General features: G+C 42.0%; 1 protein-coding gene across 2 annotated transcripts in view; it reads left to right on the top strand.

Moving 5' to 3' along the window:
- LOC120526184 (membrane cofactor protein-like) overlaps positions 1 to 21,495 on the top strand; it is a 68,818-nt gene that overhangs the window by 3,568 nt on the left and 43,755 nt on the right. For both annotated transcript variants that reach the window (XM_039749212.1, XM_039749213.1), the window contains exon 2: positions 13,898 to 14,077. In XM_039749212.1, the coding sequence (XP_039605146.1) occupies positions 13,898 to 14,077 (180 nt within the window). The remainder of the gene's footprint in view (positions 1 to 13,897; positions 14,078 to 21,495) is intronic.

Raw genomic sequence — 21,495 nt, 5'->3', positions numbered from 1 at the left:
AAAACTCAAAAAAAGCTCCAGAAGATTACGAAGTATGCAGCTAAAGTTATTGGGGCTGATGGAGATGATTTGACTAGGGGGTGTGTGTCAGAGGGCAACGAAACTGGACATCATCTCAACTGATGACAGACCTCCATTACATGTAGAAGTAAACTTCAGTAAATCAGGAAGGACAGTCACTTTGAAAACCCACACCAATCGCTCCAGAAACTGCTTTCTTCCTTGTGCCGTACAACTTATCAATTAGAAATATCGGAGATAATGATTAAGGTTTTGATATATCCTGTAACCCTTTTTTCTTTCTTTCTTTTTGGTGGAAATATGTATTATCTAACTGCCTTACCTTAACCTTTCTTGTTTCTATTTATCTGTTTTATTTCACTTCTGTCTGTTATTAGATGCAAATGAGAAGGCAAATTTCATGTTTTCTTGTGTAAACATGACTAAATAAAGAAACTTTAAACATTTGTTTATAGAAATTACAGAAAGGACCATGTTGTCTGGCTAGAAAAGGTGGCAGTTTTTGCACATCTTATTTGATTAAATGAATAAAGTATTTGTAAACTTTGTGCACATGCTATTCTGCAGACAATAAATCCGGGTTTCCAAGTCAGAAATTCCATATTGTCGCAAAAACCAGACATAAGAGTCATAAAAAGGCCGCCCGTATACTGGTATCCTGGCATCAAAGTTGCAAAATGTATAACAGCACTGATGTGTACAGAACGGAGGGAATAGGGAAAAGGTAGAGGCTTTTAAAGGGGAAGGCAGGAAGTGAGGTCAAAGGGGTCGGGCTCATAAGGGTCTTCAGCCATAGGCTCAAGCCTGGACCTGACATCACAGGGGCCAGAGCCGACAAGGTCTTCCTTCATAGGCTCAGACCCGGAAGTGACATCAACAGGGCCAGGTAGAATCTCCCGTGAATGGTGTGCAGGAAAGCAAGAAAAAGAGTCCGTGCACTCTGCCACATCCCGGTCTGATGCAGAACGGCCCTTACCCAAGCCCTTTAGCTGCCTCCCGTGCGCACGTGTGTGACAATATGAACACCCTCAGAACCTCCACCTGGTGGCGTTGACTCCAATGGGCGCCAATAGAGTGTAGCTGCAGACCTCGCCCTGTTGCACTATGGTTAAGATTAGAGTTGTTGAAGGCTTATCTGTCTCAAATAAAGAAGCCTGTCCAGTAAGACATCTTCTGGTACTTGGAGGTCCAGGGTGGATGCTCTGGGCAGCAGAGTTACCAGATTCTGTAATTCGGAGAAAACAAAGCAAGTTGTGAATTAATATTGCCTTAATCTTAGTCAATTGTGTGAAATAAAAAAAACATATATATAACCTGGTCAGCCACAAATACCAGTTTTTGTGCTCAAATTGCATTTGGAGCAATGTGATAAACATTTAATGTTTCGTTAATAATTTATCTTCATAATAAAAATACAGAAGATCTTTAAATGTTTTTTTTTTTTAGACCAAGTAGCACATCATTTTCGTTTGTTTATTTACTTAGCGAACACTTTTTTCTTTTTTCCACGAACATATTATGAACTTACAACAGAGTTCATTATCAATTAAACATTAGTCTGGATTCTTGATTCAGAGCAATTATTACATGAAAAGAGTACAAATTAATAATCACAAATGAAGAGCTCAGAACAAAAACCTAACAACTATTATCAAGAGAGTCTTCCATCACTTCTTAAACACATTAATAATAATCTTACTACAGTATATAAAAGCGGTCTGGATTGTCCTTCCGTCCCGTGAGTGCTACGCAGGCGCGGAGTTTCACGCACGCCCCGTCCATTTTGCAATGCACAATGGGATTTGTAGTTCGTTTTCCAGGTAAAAGATGATTTTCTACTCCAGACTGTGTGATATCTTCTTCTTTCTTACTATATAAAAGCGGTCGGGATTGTCCTTCCGTCCCGTGAGTGGAAAGCGTAGTGGTATTCTGCTTATCACAGACTTACTACTTGCAGCTTGCGGTACGAGCGACATGATGTGAGCAGAGTTCTGGTGCTCCCATCGTTCCCTTGCTTTTGTGCGCGATGCGCTAGAAAAATAGACAAAATTATGTCTCTGGAAATAATTAATGTTGATGGAGTACAAATGCCTCACCGCGTAGTAAATATCAGGGGTTCAAAAGGCTGACCTCAATATAGAAAAAAGTTTCAATTTCATCACAAAAATAACAGAAACTACGAGTATTAAAGTAATACCGCTCAAATGCAATATAACCAAATGAACGAGTTTGTATAAAATATCAAATTGATCTACATATTGAATTGCCTTAAGAAGTGGTCAACTTAAAAGTCGGTCGCCTTAAAAGGCGGGTCAGCCTAGTATATTGATAATTCTGTACATTTATATAGCACTTTTCTCACAATTCAAAGCACTGTCCACACAGGGAGGACCCGGGATGTGAACCCATGATCTTCTTATTATGAAGCAGCAGAGCTACCCCCGCACCACCTGTGCATTTGAGGGAGTCCGAAGTTCAAGTGGAGGTGGGCATCTCATTCGACTACCAGGAGCTACACATGTATAGAGTCTTGGCTGAATGTGGCATCAGCAGACCTGAGTGGTCAAGAAAGAGCATAGGACCTCACAAGTGTTTCCATATATAGAGGCGCTGACCCTTTGACTATTCTGAAGGCAACCATCAGGGATTTGAATTTAATTTGTGCCGCAGCAGTGAGTGGCACGTACCTACCTTGGCTGGTTGAATATGAGGCATGCCACTACATTTTTATTCTGAGAAAAAAAAAAATCCGTACTCCCAATTGGAAATTCACATGAATGTGCTGAAGTGGAAGCGAGAGACATTTCAACTCGTAGCACCAAAAGCACTGATGACACGTGAATGCAGCATAAAATCCGCTTGAACCAAATTACAATCGAGAGAGTAAGAGTTAGAGACGGGTGGTAAGCCCTGGACAGAGCTCTCCATGAATGTGCTTACAGTATATCTTATGCACAGTTCTGGATTTTTTTGTGTGTGTACGCACATTGCTAGTTTTGTCTATACTCTGTGCTTTAGTGTGACTTCTATGCACGACATTATACATAAGGCCATCACAAGCGAAGAGCTCTAAACCAAGCAGAATGACACAAGACTCATTACTTACAGTATGTCTAAGCTCTAATGACCCTAATATTAAAACAGTTATTAATTAGAAAGGTATTCCCAGAACATGAGAGTATTAAACATCATGAAGGAGTCGGCAGTTCGAACGCAGGTGAGCAGTGTGAACTTGGCCCGGACACAGACGGGCGGACATGTTGTTCTCAAACCACCACACGTTTATTTACAATATTTACAATTAATATAATGGTCACAAAGACCCAGTTCAATGGTCACTCAGACCTAATCACGTGCACAAACCCCAATACACAGTCCTGGCCTCACAATGCCTTGTCTTCGGGCCGCCTCCACAGCTCCTCTTGCCTCGTCCTCCTTCCACCCGACTCTAGCCTCGAATGAATGGAGACGGCCCTTTACAGAGGACCGGATGAGCCCCAGGTGTTCCGGCAATCTTCTTCTGGCACGCCCCAGCGTGGCGGAAGTGCCGGCTGTCCTCCCGGCTGCTCTCCGGGCGCCGTCATAAATCTTCCCCCCAGCACTTCCTGGTGTGGCGGAAGTGCTGGGGTAACAGGTCCCCAAGGCACTGGGGCGCCTCCTGGCGGTGACCACGGGCCCCTACAGGGAAAGGCTTCCATGCCCTTAACCCGTGGCCCCCAAAGCAACCCGGAAGGCAAACCCCACGTGATCCAGGCAGGGCTCTGACCCTCTTCCGGTCCCTCCTGGCGTCCCGGCCGGGTCATGGCCCCTGGCATCCCTGACAGCAGGTTATTCCACCATCTAGGAGCTACATATGAAAAGAGCCCGAATTGAGATTTGATCCCCTCGTAGAGGTTCACTAGCAGACCCGAGTTGGTGAGGTGGAGCATAGGACCTAATGAGTGCCTCCATTGACTGCTCTTTAGGCTAGCAGTAAAGATTTGAACTTCACATGTGCTGTGCCGGTTCCCACTATAGCGACAGAGGAGTGACATGGGCGATTCTCACAGAGTTTTGAGTCTTGGCTTGGTGCCCCTGCTAGTGAGGTGTTGCAGTCGTCAAGGGACAATGTGATCTGTGCTTGAACCAGCAGCTGTGCTGTTTCTCTTGTCAAATACTGCCTGATATGCTGGGTGTTGTGTAGAGTGAATCTGCATCAATGTGAGAGAAGTGCATTGTGGTTAATAAAGGATAGCTAGTGACCAGCATCACAAGGAGATGTACTAGGGATGTCAAATCAAACTTTGCTATTTAAATTGAATTCAAATTTATTTAAAAAGGGTCTCAACTGAAACTCAATTGTCATAGAGCATTTTTTGTTCTACCTGCAATAATTTTGGCATCCTGTTACTCCAGGTGTGGTGTGGTATGCTGTGATGGCCAGTGTGATTTTCTATACTGTGGTATGTTTGACTGGTAATTTGACTTTAAGAGACGCTCGCCAGATTAACAAGCTAATTGTAACGGCCGGCTCAGTTAAGGACATAATCTGGATACCCTCGAGATCATAGCAAAGGAGAGAATTAAAATAAAACTGAGTGCCATTTTAAACAATTCTGCACATCCTCTCCCTGACACACCAACACTGAGGACTTTCATCCAGTGAATCATTCAGCAAAAGTGTGTCAAGAAACACTATGGTGACTCCTTTTATATCAACACCGATATGTCTGTATAATGCCTTACTGGGAATGGGAATGACGAGTTTTCTTTCTTTTTTTAGTCATTCCGGTGTGTGTGTTTGTATATGCTATGTATTTATTTAAAGAGCTTCTATAAAAAGCCAATTTTCCCCTGGAGGAAAAATAAAGTTCTTTCTAACTATCAAAGTTACAGTATTTTAGTGATCTATTTTATGCACTTCACTTCTTTGATTAGCCTTTTCATAATTTTAAATGGTTAGTTTATACCTTGATTAGTAAAACTTCCAGTCAGACCCCCTCCAACTTGTTTTTTTCCTGTCCCACTGCTCTGCACTTTGATCTACAAGTGAACTCTGAGCAGTCCTTCGAAATGCTTTTCCAGTGCTCAAAAAGTATTGTGTTGCATCCGATTCTGACCCATTCACACTTAAACTCGAGACCCCTGACTGTTTAATGCTAAGACCAAAAGCAAATGGAAAGTTTCTGATTTTCCTTTTATTACAAAGCTTTCAGACACCAACTTTGAAGAGCCTCGTCATGCAGTCCCACAATTATTTTCTGTCTTGTTCATGGCTGTTGGTTTGAATCAGAATCAGAAAAAACTTTATTAATCCCAAAAGAAATTACTTCTGTTACAACTTAACAACAGACAAGGGACATGTTACACTAAGAGCAAGTATAAAGTAATCATGTAAATATAAATAAAGTATAATAAATGTAAGTATCAAGCTAGAATGCAGAGTGTTGCATCTTAAGTTAATATTGCACATTCTGAGAACAAATACGGTTATTCTCATGTGAAGAGAAGACAATTTGTTGCACAAGAACAGAGAGTATGTTGCACATTTCAAGTACTTGAAAAAATGTACCTGGATATCCAATAAAGAAAAAGGGTAATAGCTTAAAGTATGGTGAGTGACCAGAAAAGGAGTTCTAGAGTCTGATGGCTGTGGGGAGGAAGGATTTTCTGTGACGTTCAGTGGAGCTCTTGATGCTAGTCAGTCTACTGCTGAAAACGCTCCTCTGTCCATCCACAATACTATAAAGTGGGTGATTAGCATTTTCGATAATAGACCAAAGCCTAGACAGCATTATGTGATCTGCCACAGTTTCCAAGCTCTCCAGTTTCTCTCCTACCACAGAGGAAGCCTTCTGAAATTAGTTTGTTTAGTCTCCTGATGTCTGCCACTTTCAAGCTGCTCCCCCAGCATGCCACAGCGAAGAAAAAGGCACTGGCAACCACACTGTCATAGAACATCTGCAACATAGTGCTGCTGACACTGAAAGATCTGAGCTTGCGTAGGAAATACTGCCTACTTTTGGCGCTTTTCCACTGCATAGTACGGCACGACACGGTTCAGTTCAGCTCACTTTTGGGGGGTTTTCCACTGGGAACAGTACCTGGTACCTGGTCCTTTTTTTAGTACCACCTCAGCCGAGGTTCCAAGCGCGCCGAACCGTTACCAAAGCGTGGCGGTAAACTCTGCTGGTCACTGATTGGCGGAGAAAATCGTCATTACTGCATCACTGGCTATTCTTTTCTTTAAAGGTACACACGTGGAAGTTTGTGTCCGTCTCTCCATCGCTGGCAGTTTGTTGCATAAGTGGATGAATGTTTCTTCAGACATTCGAAAGTTCTCCAGCCACTGAGTGTTTGTAAAACCGGGAACAATCACATCCCACCACTCTGAAGCACGGTTAAATGTCCAAACAGATGGTCTGTTGCGGCGACTTTTTTGCAAAATATGGAAGATCTGTAATATACAGAATCAGCATTTTAATGTTACACTGGCAGTTAAGTTCATTTTATGCTTTGCAACAGTGATAAAAGTTAGCTAGTGATGTGCTTTTTAGATGCTTACCCTTCCGCGTCGTCGAGCTAAAGAGTTGTCGTTGTCTGCGTGTTGTTGTAAAAGTTCCACGGTGTCACGGCAGTAGAGCGGCGCAACTATAACAACACGTGAATAATCCCGCCCACTCTAAAGCGGTACTAAACTGCAGTCGAAACGCAAACCGAGCCGAACCAAGGTGAGCTGTGCTGAACCGTGCTGTGCCGTACTATGCAGTGGAAAAGCGCCTTTTGACCCTTCTTAATAGACAGGGGAGTGGCTGGAGATCGCGATCTTCTTAAATCAACTACCAGTTCTTTAGTTTTACCGGTGTTGATCTGCAGTTGATTCAGCTCACACCAGTCAACAAAATTGTCCACTACCTTCCTGTATTCCGTCTCTTCTCCATGTCTGATACTACCAACTATTGCAGAGTCATCAGAGAATTTCTGCAGTTGGCAGCCCCTGTGTTGTAACTAAAATCTGTAGTGTTCAGGGTGAAGAGGAATGGTGACACCCAGTGCCTAAAATGATGAGGCGTAATTAAAAATATTTTGCCACCTTTATTAAAATATTGCTTCCTCTGTAAAGTAGTAACAAGTAGGCAGATTGTGCAGACCCTGACTTGATACTGTGACAGTCCCATTTTCCTGGGTGAGTAGACAGAAGCTGAATGGCTTTTTATTCTGAATGTGTGATGTTGACTGTACCCTGCCATCACCTGTTTCACACTTCCAAAATAATAAAACAAGTCTGCGTCCGACCTGACCGCCTCTTGCTTGCTTTTTACTTCTCTGTTCTCATCCTGTTGTTGTCTTCAATCAGTCAATCAAGAGTATTTGTCATTTCATCTATATACAGTGACATGAAACAACATTCCCCCAGGACCATGATGCTTCACAAAACACAGGACAACAAAGAATCCACAACACATAACATAAAGACACATAATATATAACAAGGTGCATGTGAGTCAAATGTGCAACCATGTGCAACACTGCAGAACAGAACACAGATATCAGACCGGTCCATGAGTGTTCAGGAGTCTGACTGCTTGGGGGAAGAAACTATTACAGGTTCTGGTGGTGAGGGCCTGAATGCTTCGGTACCTTTTTCCCAATGGCAGGAGTGTAAACAGTGAATGTGAAGGGTGTATTGGATCATTCACAATGCTGCTGGCTTTGCGGATGCGGTGGATGGAGGGAAGAGAGACACTGATGATCTTCTCAGCTGTCTCCTCTATCTGTTGTAGGGCTTTACGATCCCTGACCGTGCAATTTCCAAACCAGACAGTCATGCAGTTGCTCAGGATGCTCTCTATGGTTCCTCTGTAGAATGTTGTTAGAGTAGCTGGTGGAAGATGGGCTTTCCTCAGCCTGCGCAGGAAGTAGAAACGCTGCTGGACTTTCTTGGCTAAAGAGCTGGTGTTGTGGGACCAGGTGAGGTTCTCCGCCAGACGGACACCCACGCATTTGGTGCTATGGACGACCTCCACAGTTGAGCCGTCAATGTTCAGTGGCAGATGGTCACTCTTAGTCTTACTCACTAAGTTGAATTCTTCCTGTCCTAAGACTGCCTTAGCTGTGCCTGTTTGCCACCAAGGCACATCTCATTATATCTGCACCATGAGATTCCTGACGAATGCTGCAAGTGACACCTATGCAACGGTGTCATAAGCGCTTCAAGATTTGAGGATGCACAAGTTTTAAAAAAAACAAAAAACCAAAACAACTATTAATAATAATGATTTCCGCTCCTTTTCATGGCTACTTTTATGGCATGCTGTCCCGGGAAGGAGTTTCACACCCAACCGTTCGTACTAGACTGAAAGAAATATGGTGGTGCAGATGCTAGGAATTTTGATGGCTCTTCTATTTCAGTAACAGTTACCCGAGTACCACTAAGATTCCTTTTTTTTTTTTTTTTGCCACACGTTATTTCTAATTTGAAAATACAAACCATATATTTTTGAATAATTTGACAGCCCTATTATGTACTGACTTGTAGTTGTTAATGGTATTGAACTGAGCTTTAGGGAGGTAAATTATTAAATAGCCGGAAAGGCTGAAGGAAATGGCCAGTACAGCTGACAGCAGTGATATGAGAATGCAGTGGACTAGAAGGTAGGGCCTAGTGAGGTGGTGTCCAATCAAAAGAGGAGAGAATGGAGTACCAATTCTTCGGGGCACCCCTGTGCATGCAGTGCAACTTTAACATCCTCTCTTGGACACCTGGTAGGATCTGCCCAAGTGGAATAATTCAAACCATCCGAGTTCAGGCCCTGTTATGTTTAGGTCAGAGAGGGTGGCAGCTTAGAGTTTCTTTCATAATAACCAGCACTTAATTTGTAAATCATGAGGTGCTGCAGCTCCTACTTACTGCCCAGAGGCAGATTAGAGGTGCACTTACAACAGAAATTTGGACCCTGAAGTGCAAAGCAGCTCTGTTAATGTTGAATTGCATTGTTTCCTTAGAAGTATGGCGTCCTTCAACATCTGCAATAAGATGCTGCAGATGTACAATCAGACGGTTGTGGTGAGCGCCCTATTCTACGCAGTGATGTGCTGGGGAGGCAGCATAAGGCCTTGTTCACACGGGCGTTAAGTTTTTGGATAAACAAACTTGCTCTGAACGTCCTAGACGTTTATGTTGCATTTTGTGGTGGCGATCGATTGACTTCTACACCGGCGTTCGTTTGTCTCTGTCTAACGCCAGCCTGCAGCCCAAATTGTAGTTTGTGTGTTAACCTGCGGAGGCAGTGTCGGGAACTGGATATGAAAGCCCTTGTCGTTTTATTTGAGGTGCCTCCTTTCAATATGGACCATTTTGCTATGTTAGATATTAATCTTGTTGTTTTAAAATACTCTTAATACTGGCGTAGGGAGAGAAAAATCGCCGCCGCTACTGGGTTCATCCTCTGACTGCACAACGTCGGGTTAAAGGAAGTTTTTGTGCTTTATGAAGAAGTGCAAAATTTCCGCAAGTTTTTAATTACTGTTGGATGTCGGTTTCCACTTTTGATTGTCTGCTGCAGCTGGTGCAATGCCACATTGCACCGATCAACCAATATGCGACTTGGTGTTAGCCCCAAGAGAGACTACTTGTCACTTTGAGGTAAGGAAACAGTAGTCGAGTGTGCGCTTACACGGGGTTATGCACTGAAATGCCCCCGCTCCTCCGGCGTAAAATAAACGCGCAGAAAGCGAACTAGAAGCGGTTTCCTTGCGTTCGTTGGGTTTTGAACGCCAAGAAAAGCTGCATGCAAGCGTTTTTGATGCGTATAAGCGCGCAGCGGACAAACGCCGTCACCAATGCCCGTGTGAACACTCTCATTGACTCCTACGTAGAAGACACTCGGCGCTTGATCTGCGCTCACCGGGCCTTCGGATGCAAAAACGCTCGATTTTAACGCCCGTGTGAACAAGGCCTAAAGAGGGACACCTCACGCCTGAACAAACTGGTGAGGAAGGCAGGCTCTATTGTAGGCACAGAGCTAGACAGTTTGACATCCGTGGCAGAGTGATGGCCTGAGCAGGCTCCTGTCAATCATGGAGAATCCACTGCATCCACTGAACAGGATCATCTCCAGACAGAGGAGCAGCTTCAGTGACAGACTGCTGTCACCGTCCTGCTCCACTGACAGACTGAGGAGATCGTTCCTCCCTCACACTATGCGACTCTTCAATTCCACCCGGGGGGCTAAACCTTAACATTATACAAAGTTTTTGTCTGTTATACCTCCATTGTTATCACTCTTTAATTTAATATTGTTCTTTATGTATGCTGCTGCTGGAGTATGTGAATTTCCCCTTGTCATTAATAAAGTTCTTTCTTTCTTTCTTTCTTTCTTTCTTTCTTTCTTTCTTTCTTTCTTTCTTTCTTTCTTTCTTTTCTTTCTTTCTTTCTTTCTTTCTTTCTTTCTTTCTTTCTTTCTTTCTTTCTTTTCTTTCTTTCTTTCTTTCTTTCTTTCTTTCTTTCTTTCTTTCTTTCTTTCTTTCTGGGATATTTATGTGTCTTGCTTATCTTACAATCTTAAATTGTTTCAGCTTCCATTGTCCACACTGGTCGTCTTCATCTCCATCGCCTTGCTGCCACTCCTTTTATTTCTCAGCCACCATGTTCATACTGGAAGCAGCTTTTTTTGTTTATTTTGTTTTTATTCAAAATTTGTTTTGATTTCTTTTTCACATCAACCATTCAAAACACATATGTAATGTTAGCTAGGCTACTTTTATAAAGATTAGATAAAGTCTTGTTTATTTAAATGTTATAAAACATACAAAAATAAATGATTTATGTAGATTTTGTGGTCCTGGAGCTGAGCCCCGGCAAAAATTAACTGCTGACAGTAATTCTTAAAATTGCTGCTTGGGGGTTGAGCACAGCATAAGGATTAACAGCCACTGCTATCTCTTATGAATGGAAGTATTTAAAATTACAGTCCAAAAACAAGAAACTCTTAGTCATAAGGAACTAAAGGCTGTTGTTTAGCCATGTCATTGCTTCCCATGCTCAGTCTTAGGAATATTTTGCATTTAAAGATTTTTTCCATCAGGAGGACGTGTCGTCGCTGCTTTTATTGTTGGGCGGCCAGAAGAGGTGTTGGACTCATTCCAGGGCAGTTTGGTCTTGAGACGTTATGACATTTTGGTCCAATGCCTTTTTATTTTATGAGACGTTGGCTGTGAATAAGCTTGTCTATGTTGAGCCCAGTTTTGTAACTTACCATTAATGTAATAAATCCTTTCAGTGGTGCAGGCTAAAGTTTGGGATGAAGGATGGGGCATACAGTTAAGAAATACTCCACCAAAAAAATTTTTTTTAAATGTTACTAACCACATGTGGTTTGTAGTGATGGTCAAGAAAAATGTTTAGTCTCATGTTTTCATGCAGAATGGTGGTAACAAGTAGTAAGGAAGTAGTTCTCAGTCTGGAAGTTCTTTCACATGGGGAGGAGACCAGGAGGACAAATAAACTGGCCAGTGGGGCAAGAAAAAGTCTCTGACTGGTATCAAATAATGGATGGACCAGCGACAGACAGGAATTGGGAGAAGTTCCACCCTGCATATGCCAGGTGGCAGTGGTCCTCGTGTGGGAACCTAGTTGGAACACCAGCAGGGTTGGTTTTGCATATGGAGTCCGGAAATGCAGCCTTGTTGGGGATCAGTCGAGGGTGCTGTCAGGGGAGGACCTCCCTACTTTTTCTATGGCTCAGAAGTGCTTTCAGGAAGATATGGCATGGAACCGGAGGCATTCCTGGGACTGATTTGAAAGGGAGCCCACTGCCACATGTGGATGGCACAGGAGGCAGTGGGCAACACTTAAAAGGAGGACGGAAGAATTGGTTTATTTTTGTTTTTTTTTTTTGTTTTTTTTAGGGTAGTCTTTGCAGAAATGATTGTGGAGTGTACTTTTATTTAAATCAATATTCTTTATTTGAACTCCAAAGTTTTTCTGGGCATTACTGTGTCTGTGGTTTGGGGCTCTCTGGTGCCTTCTGTCGATTCTCCAGGGACCCAGACAGGGCTGTATTTCCAGACTCCATATGCCAAACACCTCTCCGGGTGCCCTGACTGGATTCCTATGCGAGGACCCCTGCCACCTGGCATCTGAGGGCTAGAACTGCTCCTGATTCCTGGCTATCACTGGTCCATCCATTACTTGACACCGGTCGGACACAAAATTATTTTCGTGCCCCACCGGCCGATCCATTTGTTGTTCTTCTCTAGCCTCCTGTCTGGGTGTGAAACCATCCTCCTTCCTGGCTGGGATGCCTGTTCTCCACTTACAATGTATGTGTACATATGATGGATGTAAAAGGAATTACTGACAGACAGCACCCTCTGGAGTCATTCACACCTTTGTTAAAGGTGAACAAAAAAGGATATAAGGAAGATGTCTTTATTGTTCATAAGCCTTGTCTTACACTCACATTTTGAGATATATCTGACATGGCAGAGGTAAAATTATTCAGTGGAAAAAAACTTTTTTTCTCAAAAGTTGCTTTTTTTTTTTTTTCCTTAAACCACAAGTATCAAAATTTATCGAGGGGGATTTGGCTAAGGACCTCCAGTGGCAGACCCCTTTGTGGCTGCTGTAGTTACAGGACCTTGTGATGTCTCTCAGAGGGCCTGTGGATGGAGGTGTGAAGTGGAGAGTATGGGCACAGCTCTATCTTGAAAATGTGCCCCCTGCATTAAAACATCAGTTTAGTGAATAAACATACATACTGTACATGTGTAAAGGTATCTATGGATGCAAGCATAAATAATTGATATATTTAAGAAATGTAATGTATTTTAGTAAGAAAGACTAATGTTATACCTCAAGTTGTTGATTTATTGTACTGTGTAAGGTTGCATGTGTGTTACCCTGCGTGGCCAGAGAGTTGAGCAGGAGCCTTTAAGGACGAGCTCCCTCAAATCTGCTGTTTTATTCCTCTCCATTTACTTACCTCCTCATAGAGGCAGTTAGTCTCAAATGAAATGCTGCTTGATGAATGATGTGGCACTGCAGAAGACCATCTGTGACTCTGGTGTAATTATAACAAGAAAATCAGAATTATGATTTATTTTCTATTTCTGCTAGTGAGAACATCTTCGCATAAAAACAATAGTCAGGGATCTTAAGTTTTAGACTGAATTGGATCAATGCCAGATGCAGAAACATTCTTTTAGTGTACTTGGGTTGTGTTTAAAAATCTGTGCTTGAGTACACCCGCAGATCAAAAAAAATGCAATGGGGTAAAACAAAAAAAAAACGGCCAAAATGTGTTGTTTTCAGGTGTGGCTACAAATTTTACTAATTAGGATTAACTAACCATTTAAAGGTATGAAAAGGTTAAACATGGAAGTGATCTGCAAAATACTGCAACAGTGCATCCTAAGATGATGCCAACATTAGTGGTAGGTAAAGCAAACAACTGCTGTTTTACAGTCGCATGTCAGATTTTGCTTTTGAATCACACCTTTCTCAGTAAATTCTATGTGAAATAGTGACTTTTGATCAGACGGCCTTTTTCCTGACTTTTGTATGCTGGAATACAACAATTATACTGCTCCTTCAGAGTTACTCCATTTATTTATTTTTTTTCCTCTACAATCTTTTGTTAAAATTGCTTTCAAATCACGCAAACCTTAAATTCTGCATTTATTTTTTTAAAGTCTTTTCTCTGTTCACTTACATCACCGTCAGTGTGTCTTATATGAAACTGACATGATGTTTAGCATATTTGACCCTGTGGTTTTATAGCTTTATTCTTTTCCTGGGACAATTCAACCTTTTATTTACACCTCTGCCCTGCAATTTTTCTTTAAGTTCTTGAGATAACCTGAATGTTTAAACCTTGTCATTTTTCAATTTTAGGAAATTGTGGTACGCCTCCCTCTGTTACTAATGCGGTTCCAAAGTTTGATCTTATGGGTGATTACAGTGATGGATTCAAACTGTCATATGAATGTATACCTGGCTATGTGAGAGAACAGGGATCATATCAAATCACGTGCTCTGGAAGTACCTGGTCTAGTCCAACTTTAAAATGTAAAAGTAAGTATCACTTCTGATATTAAATGGACTTTTGTGATTAAGGAATGCCTTTTTTTTTGATACAGTATACTTTATCAATCCCCAAGGAGAAATTGCCTTTTTGCAGTAAGAGTGCAGGGTCAGTCATTGTACAGAGCCCCTGGAGTAATTTTCACAAACTTGCATGAAGAATGCTGTGCATTTATATAATAGCGAGGGATGCACTGACAACGTTTCTCTAAGTATAATTACTGATGCTTGACTTTTAGTACTCGCCAATACTATTGTATTGAGACTAAAGTCTAGAGAATAGTATTTTTGTTTATTATGTTTATCAGCTGTCAACCTCACTGTTAACATCAGATATAAGACTCGTAACTTGGAATAAAATAATTCAAAATTAGACAAATAGCTTTGTAGGGTATATTCCATACAATACAATACAATACAATACAATAGTATTTTTAAATTGGCTCAAATTTCGCAGAAAATAAATAAACATCGCCTACACAAAATTAATTTAGGTAAACCAAACCAACATTATTTTAAGTCTTTCAACATGGAATGTAATAGTATAACACAGAACAACACAGTTTTTATAGGAATTTGGCTAAACCTATGGGCGGCACGGTGGCGCAGTGGTAGCGCTGCTGCCTTGCAATTAGGAGACCTCCCTCCCTGCATGGAGTTTGCATTTTCTCCCCGTGTCTGCGTTGGTTTCCTCCAGGTGCTCCGGTTTCCTCCCACAGTCCAAAGACATGCAGAATAGGTGGATTGGCGATCCTAAATTGTCCAGTGTGTGTGTGTGTGCGCGTGCTGCCCCGCCCTGTGATGGGCTGGTGCCCTGCCTAGAATTTTTTTTCCTGCCTTGCTCCCTGTGTTGGCTGGGATTGGCTCCAGCAGACCCCCCGTTACCCTGTAGTTCGGATATAGCGGGTTGAATAATGGATGGATGGCTAAACCTAACTATCCCATTTTTAAGATCGCTATCCTAGTGTTGTAAGGTATTTCAGGTCAAGAATTTTTGAGGGACACCTGCTCTTGGATAGATCTAGGACTCCTTTGGGAAGACAAGTGACAGATTTCTTTTGATGAACAGAAGCATCTCTGCGTGTTCAGCTATAAGCTTGTTTCTGGTTTCATTAGCACATGTGAGAGTGCACTAAATAATCTTTCTCTTTGTACAGTATGGATGGGACTGAAAGGTATTTCCTTGACATCTGTGGAACTGTACTTTAACTGACCAGTCCTTAAGTAGATTGTCTGGACAAGAAACTGTGGTCTCTCCCAGATATGTTTTCAGCTCATTGATGCCACTGCATGTTCATTTGAGATCTCATTTAACATATGCTCCAAACTATCACTCGGCTGGTCCTTCCATATTTATCGCTTCAGTTATATACATTGTTTCAGATACATTGGTTTGAATACATCCGTTCAGATATATACATTGGTAAAGGGATATCTATTGCTTGAAATATATTCATATATATACATATACATACACAAACAGTGCATCCAGAAAGTATTCACAGCACATCACTTTTTCCACATTTTATGTTATAGCCTTATACCAAAATGGATTCAGTTCATGTTTTCCTCAGAATTCTACACACAACACCCCATAATGACAACGTGAAAAAAGTTTACTTGAGGTTTTTGCAAATTTATTAAAAATAAAAAACTGAGAAATCACATGTACGTAAGTATTCACAGCCTTTGCTCAATACTTTGTCGATGCACCTTTGGCAGCAATTACAGCCTCAAGTCTTTTTGAATATGATGCCACAAGCTTGGCACACCTTATCCTTGGCCAGTTTCGCCCATTCCTCTTTGCAGCACCCCTCAAGCTCCATCAGGTTGGATGGTAAGCGTCGGTGCACAGCCATTTTAAGATCTCTCCAGAGATGTTCAATCAGATTCAAGTCTGGGCTCTGGCTGGGCCACTCGAGGACATTCACAGAGTTGTCCTGAAGACACTCCATTGATATCTTGGCTGTGTGTTGAGGGTCGTTGTCCTGCTGAAAGATGAACGGTTGCCTCAGTCTGAGGTCAAGAGCACTCTGGAGCAGGTTTTCATCCAGGATGTCTCTGTACATTGCTGCAGTCATCTTTCCCTTTATCCTGACTAGTCTCCCAGTACCTGCCGCTGAAAAACATCCCCACAGCGTGATGCTGCCACCACCATGCTTCACTGTAGGGATGGTATTGGCCTGGTGATGAGTGGTGCCTTATTTCCTCCAGACGTGACGCCTGGCATTCACACCAAAGAGTTCAATCTTTGTCTCATCAGACCAGAGAATTTTGTTTCTCATGGTCTGAGAGTCCTTCAGGTGCCTTTTGGCAAACTCCAGGCGGGCTGCCATGTGCCTTTTACTAAGGAGTGGCTTCCGTCTGGCCACTCTACCATACAGGCCTGATTGGTGGATTGCTGCAGAGATGGTTGTCCTTCTGGAAGGTTCTCCTCTCCACACAGGACCTCTGGAGCTCTGACAGAGTGACCATCGGGTTCTTGGTCACCTCCCAGACTAAGGCCCTTCTCCCCCGATCGCTCAGTTTAGATGGCTGGTCAGCTCTAGAAAGAGTCCTGGTGGTTTCTAACTTCTTCCACTTACGGATGATGGAGGCCACTGTGCTCATTGGGACCTTCAAAGCAGCAGAAATTTTTCTGTAACCTTCCCCAGATTTGTGCCTCGAGACAATCCTATCTCAGAGGTCTACAGACAATTCCTTTAACTTCATGCTTGGTTTGTGCTCTGACATGAACTGTCAACTGTGGGACCTTCTATAGACAGGTGTGTGTCTTTCCAAATCGTGTTCAATCAATTGAATTTAACACAGGTGGACTCCAATTAAGCTGCAGAAACATCTCAAGGATGATCAGGGGAAACAGGATACACCTGAGCTCAATTTGAGCTTCATGGCAAAGGCTGTGAATACTTATGTACATGTGCTTTCTCAGTTTTTTTATTTTTAATAAATTTGCAAAAACCTCAAGTAAACTTTTTTCACATTGTCATTATGGGGTGTTGTGTGTAGAATTCTGAGGAAAAAAATTAATTTGATCCATTTTGGAATAAAGCTGTAACATAAAATGTGGAAAAAGTGATGCGCTGTGAATACTTTCTGGATGCACTATATAATATAAATATATATATATATATATATATATATATATATATATATATATATATATATATATATATATATATATATATATATATATATATATATATTTGGACAGAGAGAGATTTTTTCTAATTTCTGTTCTGTACATTACCACAATGAATTTTAAATGAAACAATTCAGATGCAGTTGAAGTGCAGACTTTCAGCTTTAATTCAGTGGGTTGAACAAAACGATTGCATAAAAATGTGAGGCAACTAAAGCATTTTTTTAACACAATCCCTTCATTTCAGGGGCTCAAAAGTAATTGGACAGATTAAATAACTGGAAATAAAATGTTCATTTCTAATACTTGGTTGAAAACTCTTTGCTGGCAGTGACAGCCTGAAGTCTTGAACTCATGGACATCACCAGATGCTGGGTTTCCTCCTTTTTAATGCTCTGCCAGGCCTTTACTGCAGCGGCTTTCAGTTGCTGTTTGTTTGTGGGCCTTTCTGTCCGAAGTTTAGTCTTCAACAAGTGAAATGCATGCTCAGTTGGGTTAAGATCAGGGGCCTCATGTATAAACGGTGCGTACGCACAGAAATGTTGCGTAAGAACTTTTCCACGTTAAAATCGCGATGTATAAAACCTACACTTGGCGTAAAGCCACGCACTTTTCCACGGTACCTCATACCTTGTCGTACGCAAGTTCTCCGCTCGGTTTTGCAGACTGGCGGCACCCAGCGTCAAAGCAATGGTACTGTTCCTGTGTGATTTACTTATTATTTTCATGACGCGGCTTTATAAATACACCGAAACTAACCGCATATTGTTTATTAGTGTAATGCATCTGATTGTAATTAACTCGTAACAATATAATGGTCCAGGGAACAGCCATAGTATTCCAAATACCATAAATGCTTTAGCGTTGTTACTCTCACTGCACCTTCCTCTTCTTATTTTTCTTCTTCTTCTTTCAGCTCCTCCCGTTAGGAGTTGCCACAGCGGATTATCTTTTTCCATATTACTCTCACTGCACCGCGCGGAGTATTTATATCACTGTATCTGAGTGTGAATCACAGCAGCAGCTGATCGGAAAGAGAATTATCGGTATACAGCTTCAAGGACACGCTGTCTCAGCCACTGCAAAACGTTTTAAAGCCTTTCCTGTACGGACCTCGCGGTTCAGAAACAGTTTCATCCCAAGAACTTTAAACGCACTCAATCAAGTGCTCCTTGTAGAACGGTTTGTACTTATAAGTACAATCACCACACTGTAAACTTGCACTATAGTTATAATATCGCACAACCTGAGCCACTTTATAAAGCGCGTATTTACATATGATGACGATATCATTTTTATGGTGAAATGCAGCAAAATATGTTTGTTAAATTATACAGATAAAATTTTAACTTCATTTAAATAATCTATATTCTTCACTGGGAGTGTCGTTAAGGATAGAATAATTAAACATGTACTACGAAGATATTTCAATGTTCTTTAAACATTTTGAAGAATCGGCACTAAGCTTACAGATGGCTTAACGTCTATTACAGAGCTGATTGTGTGGCGATCGGTTACTTGGGGAAAGAAAAGCAAGGACTGCAGGGGAGGCTACGCCAATATATATTAAAAATAAAACAGAAAGAGAAAATAACAACACAGCAAAAAACGCAGTGACAAATTTCGGCAAAAGTTAAATGCTTGTGTCATGAGCACAAGGCGGCTATGCAGTGTTTGCAACAGACGTGGCCATCCACCGTGCATGACATTGGCGAGCGAAGGAGTCACCGATTCTTCCTCTGCCCACTGCCACCACAAGCCTAGAGCCGCCCCTACGTGATTAAAGTGGAAATGTCAAGATTGAAGTTGACATTTCGTGCTTTTTCCCCACTGTGTGCCTTTTTTTCTCTGTACCCTAATAAGCTTTCATATGACACTCAGACAGTGGGCTACAACTCGGCTTTTCACGGCGACTTTGATATGTGACTTGTTTTTATTTCTGGCACTGTGCGATTTTGTGAACGTGAGCTTTCAAGTTTCTCCAACACGCTATGTCGCTCGATCAACTTCCTTTTGTTGATTATACCACGGTTTATTTGAACAAATAATATGTTTTTCTTTTGCCTCCACTTGGTATTCGCTGAAATTCTTATATTTTCCCACGTGCTTTTCCCATTGTCTTTTCACAGAAGGCTGCGCTTAAGGGAGATTTATATTATTTTGCATATTCAAAGAGGCGTAATTCTGGGAGGAGTTGGGGCGTTACATAAAGCACGTGCACAAGCGTTACTTTTCACGCTGACTGAGATTTATGTAGCAGAAGAACGTGGAAGTTGGAGTACGCACAGATTCCTGCATCTGGATTTTTCTGTGCGTAAGCACATTTCGGCTTTTGTGCTAACGCCATGTTATAGTGCGAGTTCAACGCACGGCGTTATACATGAGGCCCCAGGTGACTGACTTGGCCATTCAAGAATTTTCCACTTTCTTTGCTTTAATAAACTCCTGGGTTGCTTTGGCTGTATGTTTTGGGTCATTGTCCATCTGTATCATGACAATTTGACTGCATTTAGCTGGATGTGAGCAGACAGTATGTCTCTGAACACCTCAGAATTCATTCAGCTGCTTCTGTCCTGTGTCACATCATCAATAAACACTAGTGTCCCAGTGCCACTGGCAGCCATGCACGCCCAAGCCATCACACTGCCTGCCTCCACCGTGTTTTACAGATGATGTGGTATGCTTTGATAATGAGTTCTTCCACGCCTTCTCCATACTTTTTTCTTGCCATCATTCTGGTAGAGGTTGATCTTGGTTTCATCTGTCCAAAGAATGTTTTTCCAGAACTGTGCTGGCTTTTTAGATGTTCTTTAGCAAAGTCCAATCTAGCCTTTCTATTCTTGAGGCTTATGAGTGGCTTGCACCTTGCAGTGCACCCTCTGTATTTACTTTCATGCAGTCTTCTCTTCATGGTAGACTTGGATATCGAAACGCCTTCCCCCCTGGAGAGTGTTGTTCACTTGGTTGGCTGTTGTGAAGGGGTTTCTCTTCACCATGGAAATGATTCTGCGATCATCCACCACTGTTGTCTTCCGTGGACGTCCAGGTCTTTTTGCGTTGCTGAGTTCACCAGTGCTTGCTTTCTTTCTCAGGATGTACCTAACTGTAGATTTTTCCACTTGTAATTTTGTAGCAATTTCTTGGGTGGGTTTTTTCTGTTTTTGCAGCTTAAGGATGGCTTCTTTCATCTGCATGGAGAGCTCCTTTGACCGCATGTTGTCTGTTCACAGCAAAATCTTCCACATGCAAGCACCACACCTCAAATCCACTCCAGGCCTTTTATCTGCTTAATTGATAATGACATAACGACGGACTTGAACACACCTGCCCATGAAATAGCCTTTGAGTCAATTGTCCAATTACTTTTGAGCCCCTGAAATGAAGGGATTGTATTAAAAAAAAATACTTTCGTTCCCTCACATTTTTATGCAATCGTTTTGTTCACCCCACTAAATTAAAGCTGAAAGTCTGCACTTCAACTGCATCTGAGTTGTTTCATTTAAAATTCATTGTGGTAATGTACAAAACCAAAATTAGAAAAAAGTTGTCTCTTTCCAAATATTTATGGATATTTATGGATAATATACACACTCAACACACTAGGGGGTTCGATAAATTCTGTAAAGAATGATACCAAACATATATATGTAGATTTTAAAATAAACCCAATTTAAAGCTTAACAAAAACGTCACTATTGCACTTTTAGGCTTAGGATTCAGCTGCTTTGGTGTTAATGAAATTAACAGGTCCAGTAGAGGGGCAACAATGAGATGACCCCCAAAACAGGAATGGTTTAACAGGTGGAGGCCACTGACATTTTTCCCTCCTCATCTTTTCTGACTGTTTTTTCACTAGTTTTGCATTTGGCTATGGTCAGTGTCACTACTGGTAGCATGAGGCAATAGCGGGACCCCAAAGAGGTGGCACAGGTAGTCCAACTTCTCCAGGATGGCACATGTGTCATTGCCAGAAGGTTTGCTGTGTCTCCCAGCATAGTCTCAAGGGCATGGAGGAGATTCCAGGAGACAGGCAGTTACTTTAGGAGAGCTGGACAGGGCCGTAGAAGGTCTTTAACCCATCATTAGGACCAGTATCTGCTCCTTTGGGCAAAGAAGAACAAGATGAGCACTGCCAGAGCCCTACAAAATGACCTCCAGCAGGCCACTGGTGTGAATGTCTCTGACCAAACTATCAGAAACAGACTTAATGAGGGTGGCCTGATAGCCCGACGTCCTCTAGCTGGCCCTGTGCTCACCGCCCGGCACC

The sequence above is a fragment of the Polypterus senegalus genome, chromosome 3 (genome assembly GCF_016835505.1).
Source record: "Polypterus senegalus isolate Bchr_013 chromosome 3, ASM1683550v1, whole genome shotgun sequence".
Taxonomy (NCBI): Eukaryota; Metazoa; Chordata; class Cladistia; order Polypteriformes; family Polypteridae; genus Polypterus; species Polypterus senegalus.
Note: the sequence above shows the minus strand (reverse complement) of the source record. Positions and strands in the feature narration are given on the sequence as shown.